Source organism: Montipora capricornis, chromosome 2, assembly GCF_036669925.1.
Source record: "Montipora capricornis isolate CH-2021 chromosome 2, ASM3666992v2, whole genome shotgun sequence".
In the NCBI taxonomy this organism is placed as follows: Eukaryota; Metazoa; Cnidaria; class Anthozoa; order Scleractinia; family Acroporidae; genus Montipora; species Montipora capricornis.
The window spans coordinates 19,096,792-19,109,291 of NC_090884.1; the positions used below are offsets into that span (position 1 = coordinate 19,096,792).

Here is a 12,500-nt window from a genome sequence, read left to right on the forward strand (position 1 = left end):
GTGAAGATGACTGTATACCTTTTGAAAACTTTGTCCACGCCACACTTGAAAGGGGACCAAATTAATCGACACCAACTGACATGAAGGGTAACTGGTCTGCAGTAAATGTAATTTCTGACGTTTGAATGGCGTGAATGAATTAGTCAGAAATTAATATTCTGTCGCACGATTTTGAGGTTCGCAGGTGGTTGTGGGGGTTGTTCAAGAGGTATTTAGGGCTTTGGCGGGAGATTTGAATCATTCTAGGTCAGTTAGTCGTCCTCGTCGCTCGTTTTTCTTTAGTCTTCTTCCTTCGTGTTTATTTAATCATGGCGGTTCCCACTGAAGTGCGGGAATTTATCAGCAGTGCGCTCGCTGAAAACAACAGGTCCTTGTTTGAGCAGATTTCCAAATTAGTAGCTGATTCGGCTGAGAGTGTTAAGCATTCTGGTGTGGAAGCTGATGATGAGCAGTTGCGTGAAATTAAAAAGCTTCGTAGAGAGGAACCGAAATCTTTTAAGCGTCAGTAAAGGAAACGAAGTTCAGTACAAATTCAATTCAAAGCTGCAGGATACCTTGGTTGAAGCTAAGTCACGTCTCGAAGCCAATGCAATTGACAAAGCCAAAGCCTCCCTGTCAGAAGGTATGTCTATGGTGACTGAAAGGCAAAAGCTTTTCCTTTTAGCAGACAAGTCCGAGTTCGGTTGGAAGACCATTCAAGAATACACCCAGCATGAGCTTGCTGATAGTGAAGCGGATGGCAAGAAGATTCGCAGGGCAGAAGAAAGAGCTGAGAAGGCTTTAAAGTCCGCAGCTGCTAAGAAGTCTGCAAAACGGCGTCCTTTTTTTCGCTCTTATCGTTCTCAGTTTTGCTTCCAGGGTTATGGAGGTTCTTCTGCGTTTAGAGCTACGCGTAACCAGAGTGATCGGCGTTCCTTTCCTCGTTCGTCTGGGGCTCCAGAAAGATCTGGGAATTGCTTCGCTTGCGGAAAATTTGGCCATTGGAGGTGCGAATGTTCACAAGTTTCTCGTTCTGGTTCGAAATCTGCAGCAGGTATCAATTGACTAGGACTCGACGAAAATCGTAAGTGTGACGTTTGCTTTCTTGATCCCCCGTGTGATTGGGTTGATGGGAACAGCTTTGAATTTGAAGATGTGGTCATTCTGTTCGTAGTTTCGTTGAACTCCCGCAAGTTTTTGTTAAAGGCAAATTGTTGAATTCTATCGATCGTTGGAAATCCTTGGGTGCTCCAGATTTCATTTTGAATATAATCAGAGACGGTTATAAGATCCCGTTTATCTCTACCAACTACGCCCTCATGTCATCATTACAGGAACAATGCGTCGGCCGTTAAAGAGGCAGATTTTGTTGGCGAAGCTATTCTGGAACTTTTGCGCGGTAATCATATCGAAGAGCTATTCTCTCCTCCGGATATTATCAATCCACTGAGTGTTTCAGTACAGAGCAGCGGCAAGAAGAGGCTTATTACATTTAAGACATGTCAATCTGCATGTGTACAAGCAGAAATTTAAGTGTGACCTACCATTAGGAGTGCTTTTTCTAAAGAATATTTTGTGTTTTCATTTGATTTGAAGTCAGGATACCACCATGTTGACATTTTTCCCGATCATCGCCGTTATCTAGCATTCTCGTGGGATTTTGGTAGCGGGCATACTAGATATTTTCAGTTTACTGTTTTGCCTTTTGGGCTTTCCAGTGCACCTTTTATTTTCACTAAGTTGTTAAAGCCTTTGGAAGCGCATTGGAGGGCGCAGGGTATTCCGATTGCCACATTTTTCGATGACGGAGTTGGTGCAGCATCTTCGTTGGAGGTTGCCAAATTCAATAGTTTTCGTGTTCGTTCTGATCTTTCGCGTTGCGGTTTTGAAATTAATCATGAGAAGTCCAAATGGGAGCCTGTGAATAAATTTTCATGGATTGGCTACGATATTGACACTCACACCGGTTATATTTTTGCTACATTTGTAGTGGTGCCAGAATTGAAAAGCTTTGCTCCAATCTTGATGGTATTTGTGCCAAATTAGAGTTGTCTGCCTTTATTCATGTGAAGGAAATTGAATCTATTGTTGGTCAAATTATTTCAATGACTTCAAGCTGCGGGAAGGTTTCTCAAATTATGAGGAGGTATTTGCACCATATGTTAATGACGAAATTTTCCGTCACCTTGATGAGCTCTGGGGCCCGCATTCTGTTGACAGATTTGCCTGCAGTTACTATTCCAAGTTGCCCAGGTTTAATTCCAGATTTATCCAGCCAGGTACGGAAGCTGTTGATGCTTTTTCGCAGGACTGGTCCACGGAAAATAATTGGCTTGTTCCACCAACTGTACTAATCGGCAGATCATTAAGTCGCTTGCGTGATTGTAAGGCGATAGGGACCTTAATCGTTCCTATGTGGAAGTCAGCGCAATTTTGGCCGCTTTTATGTGATGATGGCGTTCACTTGAATTCATTTGTAAGAGAGTGGTTTTTTCTCCCTGACAGACCGGATCTATTTGTTAGGGGTAGGGCCAAGAATACTTTGTTTGGTACCAAATTACTCAAGTCCCGGTGTCTTGCACTTCGTATTGACTGAGTACGATCGTGTTTCCAAAGTTGGTTTTTGCACAACCCCCCATGGGGTGGTGTTCTCTTTGTCGCTCGTAGAAGCTTCTTTGATGTATGTAATACTGCTAGTTTCCGGTTTTAGTGTTACCGGTATTTATTGCTTTTCTTTCTGTTTGTGTTCATCCCCGTTGGTGTGGCAATTGCAGTGTATTGTTATTTGCGGCGTTAACCCCCCGGTAGCTATTTAGTTTCTTTGTGCACACCCCCGGTGGTGTGGCACTTGCAGTGTATTGTTATCTGTATGTGTTAGCCCCCCGGTGGCTATTCAGTTTATTTGTGCAACCCGTAGCCTCTTGTTTTTAATGACCTAGTTTGATGCCACTTGGTAAAGTTGATCAACCAAACCAACCAAACACGGTTTGTTTCCCAATAAAGCACCAAAAAACCCAACCAACCTAAAACAGTTGATCCCAATAGAACACAACCTTAGTGTGATTCTTAAGTTCTGACTCTCATTTTCTATTGGATTTTAGGTTGCCATGGCATTTTGGCGTGCAATTGGTGGGAATGAAGACGAAATTGATGGACTAGAAGACGACAGTGATGGCTAACCATAAAAGTTGTTTTAAATGAATGGTTATAGTTTGATCTGAGCCATTAGGATCGCACATTGTACGACTTGTGCATATCAGACTTAAGTGCCACTGAAATCTACACTTCCTTTACCAGCGTTTGCCTTGGAAGTAATGGTTTAAAATTTTAGTTTTTAAGGTTTCTTTTGGTTTGTTAAGTTATGGTAGTTAGGTCTGACCTCATATTAAGTGGATTAAATGTGTATTCAATCAACAAATTCTTCTAACTGTGGTCGTGGTTTTTCTTCAGAAAATTAGTCCAAGGGCATGCTTGTTTTGGGGTCTGCTATGTTAGTGTCTTGAAATGGAGGTAACAACACTATATTGTTCCACGGTTGAAGATATAAGGAGAATTGGTTTCTGCCCAAATAAATGTTCATAGGGTGAAGGAAAGTGATTGGCTGATGGGGTTGTGCAGCACATCCACAAGGCTATTTTGGGAAACTGCTCTCTATCTACCACTTTGGGTACACTTTGTTTTGGATTTCTCAGGCTGACATACTGTGGGCCATTCAGAAGTAACTGTTACGGGTAGGCCGTATGTAGCTAACACCCTAGTAAAATGGTTGTAGATGATGTCCGCACTAATCTTGCTTGAGAGTATGACCACAAGATGTCTGAAATAGTAGTCGACCATCACGATATAAAAGTGAACTATTTTACTTGAAAGGTTAACAATTATACTAAAGAGTAAAATCCAAACGTTTTCAACACTGGGTCATTATCAGAGTAAAAAAGCACCGTCCATATTTTATATATATTTCGTAGGAGTTAGTTTGTCTATTTGTGCTTGGCTTCAATTTTTGAATCAAGGATTCACAATATACTTCTTTCCATTGACATCAAATATGTCACTTCCGAAATGTTCCCATGGCCGAATCGCGAGATTGGGTTGCATAACTGGTAGTACTTGTCGAACTGGTGAGTGTTCCTTGGATAAATCAGCATCTTTTACCATGTGCTTGATATCATTAGAGGTACCCGATCTAAACACATACTTCTTCTGAGTGGATGGTCTTTAGGACTTGGTCCCACATGGCCTTTGGCATGATTATCCCGTTGCTTTTCAGCACCATTCCATTTTCTGTGAGATGGTACCTGGGATTCCAAAAATTCGCATAGTTGTGGTGGGCACTTGTTTTTGTAAGGTGGCCAACCATTGTAGGTGACTTCTTTGAGGAGGGTTGTAGTGGGTCTTGCACAGTAGGAGACTTTCTATATGACAGGGTTAATGGTACTGGAAATAAAATCAGCACAGTATTGTCTCTCAAAGAGCTGGGCCCGGTTCCTCGAAAGCCAATTAACTTAATCCAGGATTAGCGTAAACTTTTGTTTTACGTTTTCAACTTTTTGGTGAAAGGTTCTTTTGCTTATTTTTGTTTTTCAAGATTGGCGTCTTCTCATGTAAAGTTCTGCCAAAAATCTGCGTTGAACAGCATTTGGGAGTAGAGAAATAAACTGCTTGGTTAACTTTTAATCTTAGATTAGCGTTAATCGGCTTTCGAGGAACCGGGCCCTGTGCTCTAAGGAAAATTTCGGGGCTCCCAAGCCCTCCAAGTTGGTTGCCCGTATTAATTATTTATTTATTTAATTAATTATCTGAGATCAACAACGTAGCAAGATCTTCGTTCATCTCTCTCAAAAAAAAAACATTGCTGCTACTGCTCTGCTGGGCCGGTTGTTCAAAAGCCGATTAACGCTAATCTCAGATTAAAAATTAACCAAGGAGTTTATTTCTCTACTTCTAAATGCTGTTCAACGCTGATATTCGGCAAAAGTTTACATTAGAAGAAGTCAATCTTGAAAAACGAAAATAAGCAGAAGAAACTTTCACCAAAAAGTTGAAAACATGAAACAAAACTTCACACTAATCCTGGATTGCCGTAATCGGCTTTCGAACAACCGGGCCCTGGTGATCCTCAAAGTCGCTAGTGCAAGAAAAACCCGCAACCCGTCAAATTTTCCACGTCATACTTGAGAAAGACGAGAAAAATGGCAACGCCACCGATGTTTTTCAGGTTCAAAAGTGAAAAAGTAAAGATTGCCGCAGGTTTATGTAAAAACGTTTGGGTCTAATGCAGGTAAACCTTTTTACTGGTTAGTTGGGTTAAATAAATTTTCTAACCGTGAATCAATGCCGCTTGATACCCGTGGAGCTTTTGTAAAAACTGCCATGAAACAATGAAACCACCGCGGCCCAAAAGCTATCATTTTTTTCTTTTAGCAAGTCATCTTGATCTGGACGAAAATCATCGCTACAGGACAGAACTAAAGTATTTTATCCTTATATTATCAGTAAAATGTTTAGTGGAATGAGCTTTTTGTTCGTTCGAAGCGCCAGTCACAGCGTTATTTGTATATCTTTCCCTTTTTTATTTCGTTATTTCATATACAGGGGAAAAACAACCATAACCAAAATATATTTTGGCCAAGCAGGCGCAGCCGCGAAAAATCGTAAAAAAATTACATTTGCATAAACTGCGATTCCCGGGTTCTTACAAAAGTAAATTGCATCGCTTCGCCAGCCGCGCTTTACCATTGTCAGAGCAGAAGTAAGAACTCTTTTAAAACTATAACCAAAAAATGCCAAACTTCACGTTCCAAATTTAATGCAATTTTTTGAGAAAGAATCGAAATTCGTGCGGCCGCCGGCTACGTGCAAAGTCACGGATTATGTTACATGTGGAACGGCCTTTGAACCGATTGCTTTGTACGAAGAAAAAACATTTTCTGAGAGGTTTCGTAAACTATAACAACCAGCATATTAAATTCTTTAGCCTCCTTATCTGCTAGAAATACAATAAGTATGAGTGCCCGGCCGGGCGACCGGGTAACTTTCTTCACTCGCCCGAAGCCAAATGTTAGTCGCCTCAGGCGACCGGGCGCCGTTAGAGCACAGCCTTGGAGTCTCTACGCCCTCCTTGAAGGCCACATGTAACAGGACACCTGTAAAAGGAATAGATTTCCCTTGTTTGAAGTCAGTACATGTAGTATACAATACCTAGTTCTGAGTTTTTTTTCTGTTTCGCAGGAATTTTAATAGCGATTCAGGCAGCTACTTAAGGTTAAACTTCTCGAATATTTTTGCAGCGAAACACCATGTATGACCCCACCATACATTGAATACTAACCGACAAAGATTAGATTTGAGATTAAGCATCGTTTTAGGCCTAATAAGTTATCCTCAGTCTTAATCTGAATCCTAATCTTAATCTCAATGAATTAGGAGCTAATTAGGCCTAAAACGATATTTAATCTCAAATCTAATCTTTGTCGGTTAGTATTCAATGTATGGTGGGGTCATACATGGTGTTTTGGTGCTTCTTTTGGCTGTTTCGGTGTTTCGCTGTTTCGTAATGCCCGTTTGGTGTTGCCTGAGCTGTAACTCAAAGGCCTATAGCATCCAGGTGGCCAATCGACACTATTAACGATCCAAAAATCGATTTGGGGGTCCGATAAAGAAATCAAAATTCAGCAAGAGCCAGTTGCCTTCTGGTTTTCTCTTCAGAGGTTAGCACTATTGATCACAGCTTATCGTATTACAAAGAGAAAAGAGGTTGGCAACCAGGCATAGATTTAAACCACAGATGATATTTCATTTTTATGATTTTGCATGTTATACTGGCTTTGATTAATCCCTTTTAGGACATTCATTTAAAAGTTGTTTTTTCATAATGCCAGTAATTTAAAAAATCAGCAATGTTAAGAATTTGGATCATTTGTGACAATTGAAAGTAATAAATGTTGTACATCCTTCCTGGTTCAGCCAGGTAGGAGTCCTGGCATTGAAATGTGCCTGAGCGCACCTGGGATGTACAACATAAACAATATTTTGAGTTGTACATTTAAGCAATGTTGTATATCCTTTCTGGTTCAGCCAGGTAGACGTTCTGGCATTGAAATGTGCCTTAACGCTCCTGGGATATGCAACATAACAAATATTTTGAGTTGTAGATTTAACAATGTTGTATATCCTTTTTGGTTCAGCCAAGTAGGAGTCCTGGCACTCAAATGTGCCTGAGCGCTCCTGGGATATACAACAGAAACAATATTTTGAGTCATATATAGATGTAAACTATGTTGTATATCCTTTCTGGTTCAGCCAGGTAGGAGGAGTCCTGGCACTCAAATGTGCCTGAGTGCTCCTGGGATATACAATATTTGGAATCATAGATGTGAATTATGTTGTATATCCTTTCTGGTTCAGCCAGGTAGGAGTCCTGGCACTGAAATGTGCCTGAGCGCTCCTGGGATATACAACGTAAACAATATTTTGAGTCATAGATGTGAACTATGTTGTATATCCTTTCTGGTTCAGCCAGGTAGGAGTCCTGGCACTGAAATATGCCTGAGTGCTCCTGGGATATACAATATAAACAATATTTTGAGCAATAGATGTGAACTATGTTGTACCCTGTTCTACCTAGAAGCTGTGCATTTCAATACAAATTACAATAATAATGTAAAAATTAAGAACAAAGCCATAAAGATTATCAATTAAGTTAAGCTTTGCCCGTGCAGATAGTAAACGACTTAAGTTTGGCCTTAAAACGATCTAAGGAAGTCTCGTGCTTTAAACTACTTGGAAGAGCATTCCATACTTAAACTCCCAAAAATACAAAACTGTTTTTGTAATAATTTGTTCTAGTTTTGGGTAGTACAAGATCAGTGTTAGAAGCTCAAAGGCTATAATCATTTAGAGTCTTATGAAAGGTAAACATATCCGAGAGATAAGAAGGGCACAATCCATTAACCACTTTAAACATCATTATGGCTTTGTGTTCTGTCTCATTTCAGCGAGCGATATCCAACTAAGCTCACTACGAATTTCAGCACTAGTGAGGATTCGTGGTGCCCGATTTTTAAGTTTTTAAAGGTTCGAAGATAAAGTATTGCCTATCCCATCCCAGACTATACAGCCATAACTAAAATAAGGTTCAACTACATGTATTTAAACAAGCGTATTTGCCCTCGAAGCTTCGCTTCTCAGGCAAATATTTGTTTTAAGAACATCAAATTTCCACAGGGCAATTATCAGCCGATAGTTCCTCGACAGAAACACTCTATTGTCTTTATTGTTCACTACCAAATTTTCTTCCGCGCGCCAGCTCAAAAATCATGTTGAATTATTTTCAACTTTATTAGACGAAAGCCGCGTCAGCCAATGTAAAATTTGAAAAAGAAAACAAACAAAAACCTTCTTAATACAATTTCGATTGTTTATTTTCCATAAGGCCGCTTGTTTACAAAGGTATTTTCAGCGGACGACTACTATCCATCCGGGTATTTTCCTCGGACGGGCACTATGGGCTGAACGTGTCTCTCCGCGGACAAACACTATCGCGTCACATGATCAATTTAAACTAATAAGAATCGCAGAAAATTTAGTGGTGAACTATAATGACCTATATAGATTTCCTAAAGAAAGAAATGGCTTAACCCTCCTAATAACTTGTACATTACAGGTAACCTCATGACGTATACTTTGAGTGTGGCTGTTCCAAGTCAGGAATTCATCAATATTTAAAACAAGACATTTAGCACTCTTAAGTCTGCGTAAAGCGACTCTGTTAATGGATAATGGTATGTCACCTTCTAATGTTGCAATTCTCTGCCGTGAACCAATCACCATAAACTCAGTCTTCAGTATATTCAATGAAAGCTTATTGGAGCAAAGCCAAGCAAATATTTTACCGAGATCATTGTTTATTTCGTCTTGAAGTTCAGGCAAATATTTATTTATGGAAAAAAAAATTAGGTATGTGTCATCAGCAAAAGACCTCCCAATACTGAAATCTAAACACTTTGGCAAATCGTTGATAAAAATAAGAAAAAGCATTGGACCCAGTATAGAACCTTGCGGGACCCCACAAGATATGAGACTTTTGCCAGATGACACACCGTTGCTACACAAAACTGTTGCCTACCCGTTAAGTAAGATTTAACTAAGGTCGGACCTTGAACTCCATAATGCATCAACGTTTTTAATAAGAGATCATGGTCAACAGTGTCAAAGATTTGGTTTTATCAACGGAGTTGATAATGTAAAGTGGCCACGGTACAGAGATTCTAAAAGATGACGTTTCGAGTGTTAGCCTTTCGTCAGAGCGAATCGAGGAATTGTGGGTTATGTGTAGTTTTTATAGTAGAGTAGGAGCTACGGTATTGGTGGTAACATGGCAATGTGAAAAATAGGAAATTCATATATTAGTTAAATGAAAAGTGTTCGTTAATACCGTGAGGATTAAGGGTGCCGATTTGGAAGATGAATGTTAGTTCTAGATTCTAGATGCTTTCCGTCGTACCTAGATAAGGGAAATGCCGCAGATAGCCATGTGTTTTTTGGAGTGGTTAGGGAGATTAAAATGACAAGCGACTGGCTTAGATGCATCCTTGTCATTCTTCTCAACATTGCGAAGGTGTTCGCGGAATTGGTTGCCTAGCTGTCTATTTATCTGGCCAATGTATAATTTATTGCATAACGTACAGGTTATACAATAAATGACATTCGCTTGGATCCCGATATCTTGCTAGTTTTAAGAATGAAACAGTTAAGTGTTGAAACTAGTTCGGCAAGGCGGAAGAACGTTTCCGAGCTTGGTTCTTTGACAGTGCGTTGATCCAAAAAGTGTTTATTTGTTGTATTCATCGTCACATCCACGACATGTCAAGAACACCATTCCTTATTCTCAATTTCTTAGACTTCAACGTCTATGTAGTGATGACTCCGATTTCTCCAGCAAATCAGAGGAGATGTGCAAGTTCTTCAAAAAGGTGGTCTCTGTGGTCAAAGCGGGCCATCATCGCGCCCAACAATTTGATCGACAGTGAGCACTACAAACGTCACAAAAAGATAAGAATGACAGAATTCCATTCACCCTCACTTTCCATCCTCATAATCACGCAGTCAAAAGTATCATTCTTAATAATTTTAAATTACTCCAAAATGATCCCGAGACTGGTAGAATCTTTTCGCAAACCTCCACCCATTTCATTCAAACACGAGCAAACCAGCACTTTCAAATGTGCACGCTCACGATGTAAAACTTGTCCTTTCATTCTTAACACTAGCAAGATATCGGGATCTAAGCGATCCGTTAAGATCACCGATTGTTTCACATGTACCTCCGCAAATTTCATTTGTTGCATAACCTGTGCGTTATGCAATAAATTATACATTTGGCGAGACAGGTAGACTACCAGCGGACCAATTCAGCGAACATCTTCGCAATGTTGAGAAGAATGACAAGGATGCATCTAAGCCGGTCGCTTGTCGTTTTAATCTCCCTAACCACTCCAAAAAACACATGGCTATCTACAGCCTTTGAATGAAGGGGTATTTTCTAAAGAAACTGTGGTGCTGCGTCGGTGGGCAAGTAGTATACAAAAATTTGGTTTATCAACGGAGTTGATAATGTAAATTGACCATCGTACAGAGATTCTAAAAGCTGACGCTTCGAGCGTTAGCCCTTCGTCAGAGCGAATCGAAGTGCTAACGCTCAAAACGTCAGCTTTTAGAATCTCTGTACGGAGGTCAATTTACATTATCAACTCTGTTGATAAACCAAATTTTTGTATCTACAGCCTTTCCCTACATCTGGGTACAACGGAAAACCGCAAGAATCTAGAACAAAAATTATTCTAAATCGCACCCTTAATCCTCACGGTATTAACGAACGCTTTTCATTTAACTAATGTTTCCTATTTTTCACGTTGCCATGTTACCACCAACAGCGTTACTAGCTCCTACTCTACTATAAAAACTACACATGCCCCACAATTTCTCGATTCGCTCTGACGAAGGGCTAACGCTCGAAACGTCAGCTTTTAGAATCTCTGTACGGTGGCCAATTTACATTATCAACTCCGTTAATAAATCAACATTGACTAGGCTCAATGTCAGCTTATTGCCTATAAAATGTGCGTACATTTGCTTGTACACAAGTCTTTCAAAAACATGAGCTATGGTTGTCAGTACTGATAGCTACTGATATCTGTGCGTAGTTGCTTGGATCACTTCGTTCACCATTCTTAAATAAAGAGAAGATCTTAGGAATTTTCCAATCAGTGGGTGTAGCGAAGAAACCAAAGACTTTCCCTAGTTCAATAAGGTTTTAATCAACAAAAGCTCTAGCTACACGATCAACTTAACAAACATGTCGGACTAACATAGCAAAACCGCTGTTACAAATGTTTACGGGCGCGACACAGGCATCCCAATAAAATATAAATACTAACGACAATTAGAGTTTAACAAAACAATAATGTACTATTCATTGTCACTACATTCACCCCTTCCTATAAGTTGAGCCTACAGGACGACGCTCTCTTTGCGATCTTCTCAATACCATAGGCTCGGGTTCTTTAAGGTGATTCCTTAGTAATAGAAGTTGTCGTAGGATTTTCTTTAAACTTTTCTCGATTGTTCCCCACATTATGGTGACTTGAAATGTGCAATAAAAAACATAGGTCACCAACCTCGTTTGGGAGCTATAGCTTGCTCAAGTTACTCGTTTAATCATTGCGACTTCATTTATCAAGGATAAATTTGCTGCATCGGTTCACGCTACGTTTGGCAGCAACAGGAGGCACAGCTTTGGCGTAATTCTTGAAATAACAAAACAGGTGTATTGCATGGGTCAAAAGGAATAATTTAATGTTTGTTTTATGACACCGGCACACGACATGAAAAGGTACTGATTACAAATATACCTCGGGTGCGTGCAGCAGAAAGAGGAGGAGTAAGAGAATAAAATTATGCCAAAAAAAAGATAGGTCACCAACCTCGTTTAGGAGAAAACAGTCATTTCTTACTCCTCACAAGTAGGTCACCTGGCAGCGAAATTGCGCGTGCTGTCACCGGTGAAAGCTTTCCCATAAGTCCTCGCGTTTTTAGGTTCTAAACATGTGTGGTTCTCTATGTCCATTTGAAATATTTACAAATGTCGATAAAGGATGCATTACACTGGTCACAACAGGACAACTGGGTACATATTTAATGATGAATAATTTTCCTCTCACCTGAGGAAGGTAAGTTTACGCTGGAAATTTACATCTTTTCAGTATAAAAGTTAATCCTTCTTTTTCCGTGCTATTCATTCAATGTTTTCTCAATCTTGAGTAGAAAAGGTGTAACTGCAAGGCTATAATAATTAGGGAGTTTAAGCAAAGGCGACGGCAACGGCAACGAAAACGGCAGTCCAAAATATAACTTAGCGCTATCGCAAGTATTTCGCGATTATACCGTCTTGTTCACTTTGTACAATACAGGCGAACTATCCCGTAACTGAATGGGTACGAACGGTTTTAAAAGTCAAAACA

At 40.0% G+C, this 12,500-nt stretch overlaps 2 protein-coding genes and 1 long non-coding RNA gene across 6 annotated transcripts in view; 1 reads left to right on the forward strand and 2 right to left on the reverse strand.

Moving 5' to 3' along the window:
• Positions 1-3,397, forward strand: part of LOC138039009 (alpha- and gamma-adaptin-binding protein p34-like) — an 83,962-nt gene extending 80,565 nt beyond the window's left edge. For all 3 annotated transcript variants that reach the window (XM_068885147.1, XM_068885143.1, XM_068885150.1), the window contains one exon: positions 3,081-3,397. In XM_068885147.1, the coding sequence (XP_068741248.1) occupies positions 3,081-3,158 (78 nt within the window). In that variant the 3' untranslated portion in view covers positions 3,159-3,397. The remainder of the gene's footprint in view (positions 1-3,080) is intronic.
• A 418-nt stretch (positions 3,398-3,815) lies between these two features.
• The window catches only part of LOC138039016 (uncharacterized), a 30,880-nt gene continuing 22,195 nt past the window's right edge, over positions 3,816-12,500 (reverse strand). The window contains exon 2 of the long non-coding RNA XR_011130348.1: positions 3,816-4,416. This is a non-coding gene — a long non-coding RNA (uncharacterized lncRNA). The remainder of the gene's footprint in view (positions 4,417-12,500) is intronic.
• Positions 3,816-12,500, reverse strand: part of LOC138039005 (uncharacterized) — a 16,521-nt gene continuing 7,836 nt past the window's right edge. Inside the window, exons 5-7 of one of the 2 annotated variants that reach the window (XM_068885139.1) lie at positions 11,964-12,500; positions 11,658-11,786; positions 3,816-6,125 (exon numbers count right to left, since the gene is read on the reverse strand). The exon at positions 11,964-12,500 is cut by the window's right edge and continues 1,446 nt beyond it. The gene's annotated coding sequence lies outside the window, so the exon portion shown is untranslated. Of the gene's footprint in view, positions 6,126-11,657 lie in introns of both variants that reach the window. The other variant, XM_068885138.1, reaches the window with a different exon arrangement.